This window comes from Octopus sinensis, unplaced genomic scaffold (genome assembly GCF_006345805.1).
Source record: "Octopus sinensis unplaced genomic scaffold, ASM634580v1 Contig02042, whole genome shotgun sequence".
NCBI lineage: Eukaryota > Metazoa > Mollusca > Cephalopoda > Octopoda > Octopodidae > Octopus > Octopus sinensis.
The window spans coordinates 804,814-820,420 of record NW_021825323.1 but is presented as its reverse complement, the minus strand read 5'-3'; the positions used below and the strand labels follow the sequence as shown (position 1 = coordinate 820,420).

At 38.0% G+C, this 15,607-nt stretch overlaps 1 protein-coding gene across 1 annotated transcript; it reads right to left on the bottom strand.

Annotated features, from left to right (window-relative positions):
* Nucleotides 1–11,646: 11,646 nt before the first annotated feature.
* LOC115227178 lies at nucleotides 11,647–15,560 on the bottom strand. The gene is made up of 9 exons (XM_029798091.1): nucleotides 15,389–15,560; nucleotides 13,855–13,968; nucleotides 13,697–13,816; nucleotides 13,388–13,410; nucleotides 13,103–13,160; nucleotides 12,847–13,049; nucleotides 12,521–12,815; nucleotides 12,364–12,424; nucleotides 11,647–11,767 (listed from the first exon to the last, which is right to left on the bottom strand). The coding sequence occupies exons 1-9, from the start codon at nucleotides 15,558–15,560 to the stop codon at nucleotides 11,647–11,649; spliced, it is 1,167 nt and encodes a 388-aa protein (XP_029653951.1).
* Between the last annotated feature and the right edge of the window lie 47 nt (nucleotides 15,561–15,607).

Genomic DNA, 15,607 nt, shown 5'->3' with positions numbered 1-15,607 from the left:
AGATGCTAGCAATTCATTGCTTGAAAGATTTTCGAGTGCTCTTAACGAGGGGGTAATTTCTCTTTTGGAAGGAATCATAACAAAAATAAAGTTTTTTATGTTCTATTGAGTAATATTAAAGATGTCAATTTTTGCTGTTTACTTGTTTGGATTCTCTTACTGATATTTGGGATTCAATTGGCTCCGTCGCTCTCCATCCTGTCAATTCTAGTATTTTGGATGGGTTCTCTGATTATGTGACCAATTTTCTGATACGAAATTCCTTAATTTACCAGGAAGATTGTTTATTTCCAATATTCATGTTGCCTTTGTGGAAATCGGCTACTACTTTTGTAGATAAATTTATCCATAACAGAGCATTGGTGATAATTAGTTGTCTGACTATTTTAGATTATATATTTTTCTCGGGTACGTAATTCTGATTTTCTGAGATGTTGGCTGATTTCTTATATCACCGAAGATTTTAAATTCTGTAAAATTTTGTCAATTGAAGAAATAAAATTAATTAACCTGGCTGATTTCTCAAGATTATATGTCAATATATCAGCCGATTCGATAGTCCATAGATTATTTCTTGAAGTAATATTGTTTATAAATAGTTTTTCAGTTAACAGATAAAGGGGGTTTTAGTGCTGGGATAACACCTCAGAAGACTATTTTTGTTAATTGGATTGCCCTTTTGCCTGCATATGACGTAACTATATCTTTTATACTCAGAGATGGTGGATATTTCCAGTTCGAGGTTTCTACATTCTTGCTATTTTAGTTCATGTCTGAAAATAGAGTCCTGAAAATTTTTAAGACACGTCTAAACAGCGTTGATTGCTACATTTTTGCCTTAAAAGAGTTTTTGGAACGAATAGAGACCATTTGTCAGTTCAGCAATGTTCAGAAACGATTTGAATTGCCGGATGATAGCGAAGAACCACTTGTGAGTATTACTCATCAAGATGACGTAAACGGAGTTCTCAGTCTTCGGTTTACAAAAGATTTAAAAGTATTGATGATTGAAGTGTACTTATAAATAGTTTGAGGTTGTTTTTAACCCCAAAACCAATTCTTTTAAAACAATTTACATGTCAAATAAAGTGTGCGACAATATTGGATTGTTTGATTCAGAAGATGCGACATGTACCTCCGCTGAATTCAATTTGGATTATATTAGGGTTTTTTTGGTAATTGAATTGCAGGGTCTTTATTCTTGCTTTCCAGTTATGTCCAGTCTTCATAAGCTGATGAATTATATTGATTTTGTTGGAGGCATGCTGAACAGTCGGGTTATATTTTGTGATTGATTTCGGGGTAGAAACATCCCGAATTACAATGCCATTTTTCAGTTGAACGAATTTCCTGGAGGTTATTTAAACTAGTATTTCGTTCGCTGTAAGTAATGTGTGATTCTATTTACAGTTTCGCGGTTGAAATTTCGATTGGAGATAATTCTGTTGTAATCAGGAGATCCGGAACAAACAGAATCCCTCATTGGAGAGTATTTATTATGTTTTTTTATTTTAGTTTTTTATTGCCAAATTCGGATCTGCCTACTGGAATTATATTGCTGCCAATCCCTCCTTAATGTCTGAGCAACTTCCATCGGTTAAACTTTGCTCTATTATGCTAGATTAAGAGTAATAATCAGCTCCATAGTGTTCCTTTATTTTCTCCTGGAAATATAATGACGAATTCTGTAGGTATTCCATCTGTTTCTTCTATTTGCTCTCCTTACAAGCAGGCATATTCTATCCATGCTGTCCCCAGTGAGGCAGTACATTCTTCATTTCAACATTTATCTCCTTTATTTGGTTTTTGAATGATATATTAATAAAAAGATACATCTACCTCTCCAAATATTAAGAATAAATTGAATAACGATCCCTGCCAAACTAATTCTAACCAAAATATACAACTCGACAACCTCCATCAAATACCTGTTCATATGAGTCATTCACAATTTGATTTTCTCGTGTCTTCTAAACGTTGGATACTTGAGCAAGATAAAGGGGAGAGTTCTACTGACTGGGATTGTCCTCTCTTATTTCATTTTTTCATTTCTGTAACAATTCGCCATTGGGCTATGAATTATTCGCGTGAAGAATTAAGACTTGTAGAACTCTTTTGTTAAAATATAGTTTAATGTGACACGATCTTGCGAGGATAATCCAAATTCTCCAGATGTTATTTGCTTTAGAGGCGAAAATTTGATTTTTAAATTGACTTTTGGTGCTGTAGTGTTTCCTTTTATATCATGTCACTTTTCTCAAATTCCTGGTTGTTCTTATTTTTTGAATTGCTTAGAATTAAATGAAATGTGGCATCCAGATGAATTAAAAAGTTTGGAAAATTTTTTTATGACCCGTGTCATTTGTTTTCCATACTCACATCATCAGCTTGGTTGTTTTCTGAGATTATTGGGATCTAATCGACGAGTTCAGAGAGATTTGGTTACACTTATTCACGAAGAGAAAACGTTGGCATCTTGGCCATGGGAATTCAGAATATTACTTTTGTTTCCAGACAACACGAATCAGGCTGGTCACTTAGTTCATTCTCCAGCTGTTTTTATTCGTGCAAAATCATTTTTCCTAGTTTTTAATTCTGTTTATTTTATTTTCAGTTTCAAATACGTTCTCAAGCACATAATGGTTCATTGATTAATATTCCTGTGAATTATGATCCTGAGCTCAACTGTGCGAATATTTCTGAGCATCCTGCCTTGCCACTCAATCCTCGGATAAAGCAGTATTTGCCATCCAAAATCGAGACCATTGAAACCTACTCAAAATATACTCTTTATGAAATTGTATCGAAAATTGTGACTAGTTTCTGCCGGGATAACGCGAAGGAAATTTCTTGATTTTTTATTTTTTTATTTAGTAATAATTTCCTTTTCAATTTAATATGAATTAACTTGACATGAGTCTTTCACAAATTTGAAATATAAGAAATTAATCGAGTTTAAAAGATGTTGACCGTATCTGATCGAGGAAGGGCCACCAAAACACTCGCCGTTCGAAAGTCTCTATTTACCAATAAAATGTTCAGTGTTCCAGCCCGCAAGAACTCCCCGAAAAACCGCCATTCGCAACATCCCGTCTGCCGAGGAAGTTCTCAAATCTATCAAGCTCTTCCGTCGTCTCCGAAAATCCCATCCAGAATCCCAAAGCTGCGCGTATCTTTGCAGCCTCCTCCCTGTCCGCCGCAATCGATAAGGCTTTGGCATCTGATGGCCATTCCGATTGGCTTAAGCTGTTTTGCTTCGCCTCTTTCGGTCTCGGTTTTGCCCCATTAAGAGCCCGTGTGAAAACCTCCTCCATTTCGCTGGCTACAACCGTCAAACAAGAATTGGCCTTGTACGATAAGAACTCTTTTTCCATCCGCTGGCTGCGGGACCACCTCGCTAGCTCCGAATTTCCCTCTGGTTCACCATCCCATAATGTGTCTCTCACGCGAATGACGTCGACTACCTCAACAGAAAGATTAATAGAAACTCTTGGACGGCGACGTTCGTGGTGCAGTTAGGCTGGTTGCCTCGACAAGTTCCCTTTTGCCCACGACCCCTGCTGTTTTGAATTCCCTCAGGGAAAAACATCCCCCTCAGCCAAACGACTTCAGGCCTCAGCCGTCCCCTGACACCCTCGCTCTCAATCCTTTTGCTGTCTCGGAAACTCTTGTACTGAATGCCCTGAAGGACTTTTCACCTGGAAGCAGTGGTGGTGTAGATGGTCTGAGACCAGGTCATCTGAAAGACCTGACGTCTCCCACTACCGCCGAAGCTGGTCGAAAACTCCTACGCTCAATCACCAACCTGTGCAACCGCTTCATCTCCGGTCCCTCCCCGATTTTGCTCGTGATATTTTCTTTTCCGCCAACCTTACTGCCCTCGGAAAAAGGACAACGGCGTGAGGCCCATCGCCGTGGGCAATATTTTCCGGAGGCTCTCCGCTAAACTTCTGTGTCGAGCCATTGTTCCCTGCTTGTCCTCGAAGTTTCTGCCTGTCCAACTCGGGGTTGGCGTTCCTAACGGCTGCGAAGCTGCTGTCCACTCAATTCGTGATTTAACTGAATCATTTGAGGAGTTTATTATGGTCAAATTGGACGTTTCCAACGCATTCAATTCCATCAGACGGGACCACCTTCTGGAGTGCTGTCGTGAATTAGTCCCTTTCGCCTATCCCCTTGTGCATCTCTCATATGCTTGCTCAAGTATCCTTATGTTCAACGATATACCTATTTCTTCGTCTACCGGGGTTCAGCAGGGTGACCCCCTGGCCCTGTTCTTTTCGCCTTGGGCGTTAATAATATTGCCCACTGTCCGTTCCCCAATTAACATTTGGTACCTTGACGATGCGACCATTTTGGGCCCTCCCGATGTTGTTTTTGGCGACCTCCGTTTCATTATTCCTTCCCTCTCGGCCATTGGCCTTTCTATAAACGACAACAAATCCGAAGTGGTGAACATCAATCTTAACCCAATTCATTCACTGTCGCGACTTCCACGTGCCAAAATATCCTTTCTGACGTCCAGTCACCGACAAGTCGAATTTGATGATCCTCGGTGCTCCCATGGGTCTTCTGTCCTTGAAGACACGCTGTCTTGCAAAATCTCTAATCTTTCCAAAATGATCGAGAAGCTCAAAGACATCGAGCCTCATGTAGCTTTCTTCCTACTGCGGAATTACTTTTCTATGCCTAAGGTCCTTTACACATTAAGGTGTGCTCCCTGTTTCAAAAGAGACGACCTTCTGTCAAATCTGGATAACATCCTCAGGCTCGGTACGAGCTCGCTATGTAATCTGGCCATTGACGATCGGGTTGGTCTCAGGCATCTCTACCGGTGCGCTGGGGCGGCCTGGGCATGAGATCTTATTCCGATCTCGCCCTCCCAGCCTTCCTTTCCGCACGCTCTGCTTCACGTATTCTCTCAGACATCGTTCTCAGAAACCTTCCCGAACGCAAATTGTCTGAAGATTACTCTGCTGCCTGTGGTCGGTGGGAAGCTCGGTTTGGCCCGTGTATACCTGATTCCACATCTATCCAGCGCCAATGGGATGAAATCTCCTGTCAGAAAATATACGAAGACCTGATCGCCGTCTCTAATCAACACCGCCTCGCCTGCCTACGCGCAGGTCGCTGTCAAGGCAGCGGTGCTTGGCTGAAGGCCCCCCCTCTTCCGAGCATCGGGACACTACTCGACGGCGATTGCCTCAGAGTAGCTATCTCCCTCCGCCTCGGTTTGAAGATCTGCGAAATTCACAAGTGCCGCTGTGGGGCCATGATCGACCAGTACGGACTACACCCTCTTTCCTGCAGACGCAGTGCTGGGCGTGCCCCACGCCACGCTGCCCTAAATGACGTCGTCCTGAGGGGGCTCAAAGCTGCCGGAATCCCATCAATTCTCGAACCAGTCGGGCTTGCTAGGGGAGACGGAAAGAGGCCTGACGGTCTATCCACCTTCCCATTCGAGTTCGGAAAATCGCTGATATGGGATGCAACTTGCTCAGATACTTTTTCTGAACTAAATCTCCTCCTTCAGCTGTCGCAGCTGGCTCTGCTTCTCGCAGAGCAGAAGAATTAAAGATTTCAAAGTACACCAATCTCTCGGAACGCTATCTGTTTACCCGATCGCCGTGGAGACCTCTGGCGTAATCGGTGACAGGTCACTCATTTTCCTCAAAAAGCTAGGTCGTCTGATTTCTCGCAAGAGAAACGACACGCGTGAGTGTGGATGGCTCCTTCAGAGGATTTCCCTTGCCATTGTACGTGGAAACTGTTTCTCCATCTACGAGGCGGGGAAGTCCTCTTGTTAACTCTCTTTTCTCTCTGTTTTCGTTTACAGTTATATTGAATAAAAAAAAAAAAAAGAATTAATCGAGTTTAAAAGATGTTGACCGTATCTGATCGAGGAAGGGCCACCAAAACACTCGCCGTTCGAAAGTCTCTATTTACCAATAAAATGTTTAAAAAATGATAAAATCGTTTTAAAATGAGTGAAACTAGAAATAGTCTAACACAAAATTTATTCTTCCATGTCAATATCATCTGGTAAAAAGCCCTTAAAATAGAAAAACAAAAAGAACCTCGAAAAATTCACTGACAATGAAAGAAGCAGTATTTGCCACCGAACTATAATCAGATGTCTGCAACTCTTCTATTCTGTCAAGCCCATCGGAAGTCTCAATCTCGAAGCAAACATTGTCGAATCGCCCAACTTTACGTGAAGAACTCAACATTGAATATATGCACTCCAAAGCGGACATAATAAGCCCCCGATCATTTAAGGACAGGCAATTAATAGTAGATTTAACAAATCCGTCTAAACTAAGAACGAGCAATATTTGTTCTGGTGAACCATCGGCCAAAATATTCTTGAATACCCAAAATGATTCGGTTTTGATTTTGTTTTTATCCTAAAAAATAAATCATCAACTAAAAACATTTAATAATTTGTCATATACTATATTCAAACATCCCGAGGTAATCAAACACTCAATCTGTGACTGCTCCCCGGCAGCAATATTAGAAATAACCCACACAGAATCTTTTCGAATTGCCAAAGAACTCGAATTCATCAATTTTTTAAGTGAATCAAGAACCCCGTTATCAAGTAAAACCTACCATCAATCATGGCAAATATCAACCTGTGAATAACAACTTTCCTGCATATAAGAAGTATTGCCGAATATTCTTAATATCTGGGGAACACACTCCTTGTCATAAGAAGCCAAGATAGACGATAAAATAGGAATAAAATCTAACAATTTTTTTAGGCAATTTGTGAAATATAAACTGCGGTTTTCAAATTAACAATAAAATGCTAAACTTAACGTAACATAAATTGTAATTAGAAATATTATATAATACCTGAATCAACAATAAGCTTGATATAATTTTCACTAGCGTCCGCGAGATAAAGAACAGCCCAAAGTGAATCAGAAATTACATTCGAATCATCCACAAAAAGAAGACTTTTTATATATGGAAGGACGAACTCAACAACCTCCTTTCGAGGTATGGGAGATTTATATCGACAAAGATTAGATAAAGTCCAAGCACAAATTCTCAATGTTGATACCTTTCAATATAGCATAACAACTACAACCTGTGCGTTCGGTATGATCAAATTGACTAAGGGAGTAACCAAACCTGAATCCACACAGAAATCACGAAGAGTGGCAGAATCTCCAGAAATGTTACCCAAAGCCCACAAAGCTTGGTTTTTGATTTGAATGATTGGAGAATACAGCAAGTTAATAAGTACAGGAATAGCCCCTGCTTTGACAAGCTCATTTGTTTGATCAGTGTTGCCAGAAGCGATATTGGTAAAAATCCAAGTGGTTTCATATTGTAAAGTTGAATGATCGTTGCAGGTAAGGCATCTCATAAGAATAGGAAGAGCTCCAGATTCCAAAACAAGGTTGATTGGTGGGTTTTTAGATATCAGGCTTTTGCGAATAATTCCTACATTTCTTTGAAGTAAATCCAAAGGATTGTTCCCTAGATCTTGCAGTATTAGAGACAGTTCTTTAATCTTGAATATACAATAAAATAAGGATAACATTCACTGAATCACTTTCGGAAGGGAGTTTTATTTCCTCCTCCTCCATAAATCTCCTCTTTGAAAATTTATCTTCCTGTTTGGATTTTCTCAATTCTACAGCCGTCTCTAATCTACGACGGCGAAGTTCCTAAAAATAATAAGTCAGCAACTGGTGGCATATTTTCAGATTTTTCTATTAAATACCGTCGATTTTCCTTCATTTTTATATTTTTCTTTACGTTCAGCCATTGCAACACGTGAAAAAACGCTAGTTTGAACTATTATTAGATAATTAAATACTAATATAATTATTTATTTAAAATTTTTACAATATTTAGTTATTCCATAATTTAGTATTATTTTATTTTGGGTATTTGATTATTTTACAAAAAAATTTCTAGAAACCTTGGTTATTTAATTAATTTTTTTGTAATTAAATGTGGCAAACCATCTGCGTTACACATTCTATTGTGTTACAATTTTGACCTATTGACTCATATTTTTACTTATATTTAGACTTTGAAATTCAGATGTCCCCGTTTTTGTAAAAAATTCTGCTTAAAAATTTAGTAATAATTATTGAAAACTCCAAAAACATTATTTCTTAATGGGAAAGCAATCCGATTGATGGAAGTTTATCTATAATGAATAAGTCAACATTTAAAAATAAGACAAAATCAGTAATAATACTTTTTTAATTCAGTCGATAATGATAATTTCATTTTTTGTATAATTTCTAATTCTTTTAACATTTCGGTTAAGTGTCTGAAACAGGTATTAGCCGTTCAAATGCTTAAAAGGCAAGCTCGTCTAATAATTCTGGCAGCATACTCTGGGATGAGGATTGATCTAAATGCATTGATGTTGGATCATTGAAAGAAGAAAGGCTGTTGTTTATTCTTGACATAGTCTTTTAAAATAACTAAATCCACTTTGATACGTTTTATTAAGAAACCAATACACTGCACTTTCATTTTTCACTTTTATTTTTTTATTTCACTTTCTAGAACCACGAATTTACATAAAACTATCTCGTTTCATATGGATTTGCGCAGATTTACTCTAACATTCATTTGCGGGTTAAGATGGAAGGATCAGGATTGTGTGAAATTTTAGGAAAGAAAATTAAGAAATGCATCTGGCGGTTTTATTGTCCAGTTATCTCTATATCTGTGCAACACGATTTTTGAACACTGCAAAATACAGGACAGCGCGGATAGCCTTTCGAAATGTAAGAAGTGAAAGTTAAAAACAATATTCAACCAGATTGACTACATTCTTTGCAAGAAATTTTTAAAGAGGTTGGATTCGAGAAGTCACTAGGTAGTGATAAACTTAACATTGCACGCACATATCTGAACCAGTCCTTTGGCATACTAGGAAAAAAGCAGAATGATGCCGGTGGGGCCCGTCTGTTGTTTACGAATGTGCTGACAGAGAATAGCCCGAAAAGAATGCGATATGATATAGTTTTGATACGCTTGAGTAAGAAATAAAATTTTCTATCAAATAAAAAGACGATTAAACAAGCTAATGAACCAATACCTCGACGATAAAACCTGCAAGATAATAAAACTTAATTTGAGAATCGAATGTTTATTGGTATCAAAAAATTAAAAAGGGGATCTCCAGTGACATTTGTCACCTTATATTGAATCAAGAAATAAGCTTATAAATATACTAAAAAGGCTATTAGATGATGACTACTTTTGACTAGTGAGATTTTTTCTAGCTAAAACAGAGCTAACTGTCAGAATGGGTACGAAACAGTCCGGAAAGTTCTTTACTAACGTTAGAACTCCGCTCCGCAAATAAATCGTTTAAGAGATCTATTCGGAACTGTTTTTAAGCTAAATTGCGAAACATCACCAGTATGCATAAAAAAGACTATTGAAGGATCAGGAGAAAGCTTGAATCTGGGAATGACCAAGACGATATTCAAATGCGACCCAGGAACAAAAGAGTTTTGGGAATTGGTGACAGCGATGATCAATAATGCTTAATAATCTTAATATTTAGTGACTAATTCGGCCTATGTCATCAAAAAAATAAAGAGAACTTTTGACTAGTGTATCAGTCCTTTATCGCTTTGAGGTCGTATGTCTTTCTTCTTTTTTTGTTTTCTCACGCTTATTTTTGCTGTTAATAAACCCAGAATATTTCCTCCATTTAGTTAATCATTCTCAGTGAATCAATGATGTCCGTTGATTCGTGTCTATTATACAAATTTATTTTGCCTTCAAGGGATTCTTTGGAAAAAACTTCGTTCACCATTTTTGTCATGTCCGTATAAATCTTCGTGCTAAAATTTATTATTTTCTCGCATCGACACTCAAAAATTTTTTCCAGCAATTTTGAATTTGCACATATGCCTCTGAAATTAATTTCATGACATTTTGCAAATTCAGATATTTTATTGATTCCAAAAAATTGTCGGTATTTTTCACCAGGCAAACGAATTTGCTGTAATTTGTTTTGAATCCTTTAATTTTAAACATGTTAATTATTGTCAAAGTTATTCATGAATAATTTAATTAGTTAATGGCCTCACGTTATACAACTGGCGCTGTCCCAGGGTCTGAGAAGCTAAGAGTCTTTTTTCGGTAGGCATTAAGTGCCTCCTGAGCGTTGCCATATCCGAAGGAATTTCCAACTGACATGGTGGACCCCGTAACGCCACGCTAAGCCCGGAAGGTAAGAGACCCTGGGACATCGTCGTCTCAGGCCGATCTTGCGGGAAGGATTGAACCTTTCAGAAGGATCTCCCTCGTTTGGATCGGCGATCACGGGAATAACTATAATTAACTGGCTTTGCCCGTGTTTGGTCTTTAAATAAAAATAAAAAAAATGGCCTCACGAGACGCAGGGCCAGCCTTGCGAATAGCAAAGCCATTCCCACGAATCACAGCGATTGACAGACGTTCCAAGAACCAAGATGACTCTCTGGAATCGTGTCTTATTCTTGATATCCGTCGACCGAGCGAACAAAGGAAGCGAAGCGTCTTGGGGCCGAAGATCCGCAAAGACTCCAAAGCAATTAGAGTAAACAAAATGCGAGTTCAAGAGGTGGCCTTACTTGAGAATCTTGCGATCCTCGGTCAGCCTCGACGCGTATCTAGGATCAACAGCGAACAGAACAAAATTTCCACGCGAATATGTGTCTAAGCAGATAGAGTCCCAAATAAAGGATTTCCCCTGCTCGTAAGGGAAGGTGGACATGCCATCTGGGCGTTTGCCGTTTCTTCTATCCAGCCCAACATGCTCTAAGATTGACGGGATACCGCGAAGGCGAGGCCACTCTAAATGATTGCATTGAGTTCACTGTAGCGAGGGGTACGACTCCGAAGGCAAGCGAGAGGGTGAAAACCGTACTTTTCAATAGTTACTCCGCAGCATTATTTTTCCGCCTGACAGATATTCAGCTTGACACGGAGGAAGATTGCAATTTTTAAGCAATCTTGTACACCAGATTCCGTATGGAAGGGAGAGGGAGATCCTTTAACCAAGCAGCGCTGCTTTGACAGCGACCTGCACGTAGGCAAGCGAGTTGGTGTTGATTGGAAACAGAAAGCAGGTCTTCGAAAGTCGCCTGACCAGAGATCTCGTCCCACTGCCGCTGGATAGATTGAAAATTGGCCAGCCTCGAACCAAACCGGGCTTCCCACCGACCAGAAGCGTACATCTTTCTATTTCCATTTTCTGCAAACGATCTAAAAACATGATCTGTGATTGTGATCTGTCTTTTTATTTTATCACAAAACACAATATCCTGTTTATTGTGTTGAAAAATGAACCTAAATGCACATTCCCTTGTAAAAAATTAGTCCAATATTCTTTATGAAGTCACTTAGAGTTTTTGCCATTTAAAGCAAGTTTTTTAATGACCGATAGCTGTTTGAATCAGCAATTAATATGAAATGGAATGAACTGGAGACCCTACATCAGTAATATCGACATCTAATCGAATTTTGTAATGAGGGCTCAACACAAAAGACAAACAGCCGTTTTCTATAATATCTTATCTATAGCTTATTCTCAACCACCCAGCAAGCTAGGAATGCTTAACCAAGTCACATGACTGATTTCTAACTGGTTCTTTGGACAGAATCTCATTGACTTCGAGAAATTTGTTGAATTCCGTAACCACCACTTTGGTCATAAACTTTTAAAAATAAGTGACGATCCTGAAGGGAACTGTTTACCTTGCCTGGTTCGCTCGATTCGCCACTCCTGTAATAAATAAAATTTATACAAGATATTATATCAAAACGAAATGTTTACTTAATTAATTTGTTATTTTAAGTATCTAGAGTGCCGCAGACTTGAGGGTCAGCCCGGCTAGGACGCGCTGTGAATCGAGAGGCAGGTCCCACAAAGATTTAAGACCGAGACGTGCTGGATACTATATTAGATATTATGTCACGACTACGTTCATCTTTAACCATTCTAGGAATAAAAAAGCTTTTACAAATTAGACATAAAAGTTATCAAATGAGAATATATTCCTGTAGACGACTTATTTGGCAAACAAATAACAAGGACTTAGTCGTGGATTACAAGGACTTGGACGAAAAACCTGGATTTTTCCGAGGTCATTTCTCCTCTACGCGTCAAAGTCAACAGAAGAGCCAGCGGTAAAGTCCAGACAGGGTGTTTTCTCACCTTCAATAACATCGAGTATCAGTTCCTTTTTTCCTGCCGTGTATAGCTCGGTTCATTAAATTCCATACGCCAGCTAAGCCAACAAAGTAAAGTACTGCCAGTGAGCGCCTCCAACCCGATCTTTCTCCTGGGTATCTTAACCGCGATGTTTCCCGTCCACTTACTCTTTATGCGGACTTCTGAATAGTTGCACGTCAGAATAAAAAACACTGGGAAATCTTAAACCTAATTCACAAAAGAGCAAGATAAGTCTCGACATTGAAAAAATTGAAATTAATTATTAATTTGAATTGACAACAGAATTATTAAGATTGCATTTACGAGAATATCCTTTATTGACTTTTCTAAAGATAGTTGCCGAATGCTGATTCCTCCTTCGATGCCGTGATAAAAGATTGTGAGTCATTTCAGAAACGGGAACGGTCTTTTTTGACGTGAACGATTTAATTCTTGGTATTTTGTAATCCAATTTAATTTTATCTAAATCAGACATGCTCAAATCCGAAGATTCAACTTCGTTAGATGGCCGAGACAATATTATTGGATACCCCATCAGATCAGAAGAACATTTTACCAAATAAAGTCCAGTTTTATCAGCCAGGTTTTGGTGTGTTTCCTAATTTATTCGATCTCTTAAACATCACAACCATGGATAGCATTCCATTAATGAAGGCAGCGCAAATTGACTCAATATTCTTACATTTTCGAAGTAATTTAACATAAACGTCTTCAACTCCGACTAAATAAAATAATTTTGCCAATATCCGCTGAGAAATAATTCCATAACCAGCATCTTTCCGAATCACAGTCATTCTGGCAGCTCCAAAACTCCAATCCATGTCATGATAAACTAATTAAAATGACTTTTACAGTAAAAACAAAATTTTAGACAAATCAAAATACCTGTCCTATTTTCGAACAAATCAAAGTACAGTAAATTATTGGACGCCGAAATTTTAGCCTGAGACAGATATTTTAATCAGTAATACAGAGGCTATGGCATCCTTCATTGAAGGTCTCGTCTCTGTTGCATATCCTGTCGAATAAACAAGAATGAAAATACCGACAAGTCCCCTACAATTTCCCACCGCGACAATAACTCGATACCAGTTTGCTCGTCCCAAAGAAGTCATTGTATAAAACCTTCTCGACTTTTTATATTTTTAAATAAAATACCATTAAAATTACACTTTTTAGGTCTGGAATCACTTCTATAGAAGTAATAATAATTCAAAACCGTTATTTTCGTCCAGAACTAAGCCGGCTGAGTTTCCAACAAGGCGGTTTCCGCTGAATCCACGATTGAGTGGATTTTTGAATTTTCCGGAAAAACCTGACTTTCGAAGGTCGGCACGGCTAAATTGTCTTTCCGAAACTTTGAGCGAATTTTTCTTCCCAAACTCAGGATCGGAGAATTGTGAAAAGTCAATGTCCTGTTTAGACAAGTCTGGAAATTTTACTCCATGTTTGCCTGCATAGTAATGTTACTTTATAAACCAAATCCAAATTTTTGACCAGTGTTAAGATCCAGTACTTTTTTGATCATCTTCCCCCGTCCTTTCTTTAAACCAGCTGGGCTTACTGAGGTCACTGTTTTCCAGAGATCTTCTGAATTTGCTGAATATTTATTATTATTATGTCAATTTATGATATACATCTGTCGAAAAAAGAACTTCTAATGCATGTGGTGCTGATATTTTTATGTTGAATGTTTCTTAAAAGACATGTTTTTTCAATGATCCACAACGAACAAACTTTCAACATTACTACTATCAATTAAACACATATAATTATTAATTTTGAAAAAATTAAAATCAAAAATATTAGATTCATGTTCTCTAGTTTATTCATATACGATTAAGTATTCCGAAACTTTTGTCTGTAAACTAAAAACTTAATGCCTCTAAAGTTAGAATTTTAAATAACTATATTGTTCTCATATAGTGCTGTCGACTAAATGGCACTAATAGCTTAAAAATGGTTGTAAGAAAATTATACTTTGGCCAGTTAATTTAATTAGTCTTGTGGAATTTATTTTATACAGGTGAACCCTCGCAATTTGGCCACCGTTTAATCAATGATTTTGATGCTATGTTGGTTTGCGGCGAATCGCGATCGTCAAAATAATAAAGAAAAATTTATTAATTTAAGATATTTATTGAAGAGATCAACAAAAGAACTTCAGAAATCTAATTTTTATTGAAATTTATTTATATTTTTAAAACTTTTCAGCCTTGGCGTCTCACAGCTCTGGAATGTGACAAACTATTTTTTTACTAAAAAATAAGATTATTCGAAAAATTGTCCCGATAGGAACTCGAATCCTTGAATTTTCTACCAAAATACAAGAAGCTATGCCCAAGATATGAATAAAATTCTTTAGAACTTCACTCTTTAAAGTAATTCTGCACCTTCTACTAAATATCTGTTTCCCTATTAGTGCTGTTGTAAACGTGACCCCTTGTGCAGAAAGAGTTTGGGCATGTCCCTCTGATATCAGAAAATAAACGCAAATCAAAACTCGAGAAATACGAAAAATTATTTAATGTATCGTAGACAACTTTGTAACAATGCAAACGCGAAAAGACTGGTCAAAAGATGTGGCAAGAGCCAACCCCTGCATTCCCCGACACCACTGAAAACTCGCAATAGGTTGAGTCGCCAATGTAACATTCTGCAACAAATCAAGACTTCCGGCACATCCAGTTGTATTACCATTTCCATCGTCAATAATTCTTTTTTGAGGATATTTACTAATCATTTTTATAACAAAATAATAACTATTTCCAAAGATACAGAGATCCTGACCCTCCACTAGTCATAAAAATTTCCCGATTTTGAGGCAAATGACGAAGTGTCCATAAAGTTGATTTATGAGCCTAAATTCTATTAAAGATGTAAAATTACTGTTTCTGTTAAAGAAGCAAAACTGTTCGATTTTGCACTTTCTGTCCTCATGTCAAAAACATGGAACTTAGACTCCAGAGTAGTCACAGCCAATTTGTTCATACAAATGTCCTTCCTGTCGAATTCAACACAACACACTCCGTTTTTTACATTTGTTTCCCAACGAAGTGCCATGGCACGTAAATCAAACAATTTTACGTCTCCGTTGTCAAATCCTGCACAAAGACACCGATCACTCTCATTATATGCATTTCCTCCATTTTAAAAACTTAATAAAAATACCGAATGCTAACGCCCAACAATCTCGACGTTTTTCATCGAGGGATGGCTCCATCGACACAACCGGAGAATCAGGCTGACGAGGATCCCACACTTTTACAGTCCCGTCTCGACTGCAGGTAGCTATTTCCGCTGCTCCCTCTCCTATTCCAAGGCCGCCAACACCGTCGACCATATTTATGATCTCTGAATGTCCTTTTACGGAATAAACGGAAGAATCGA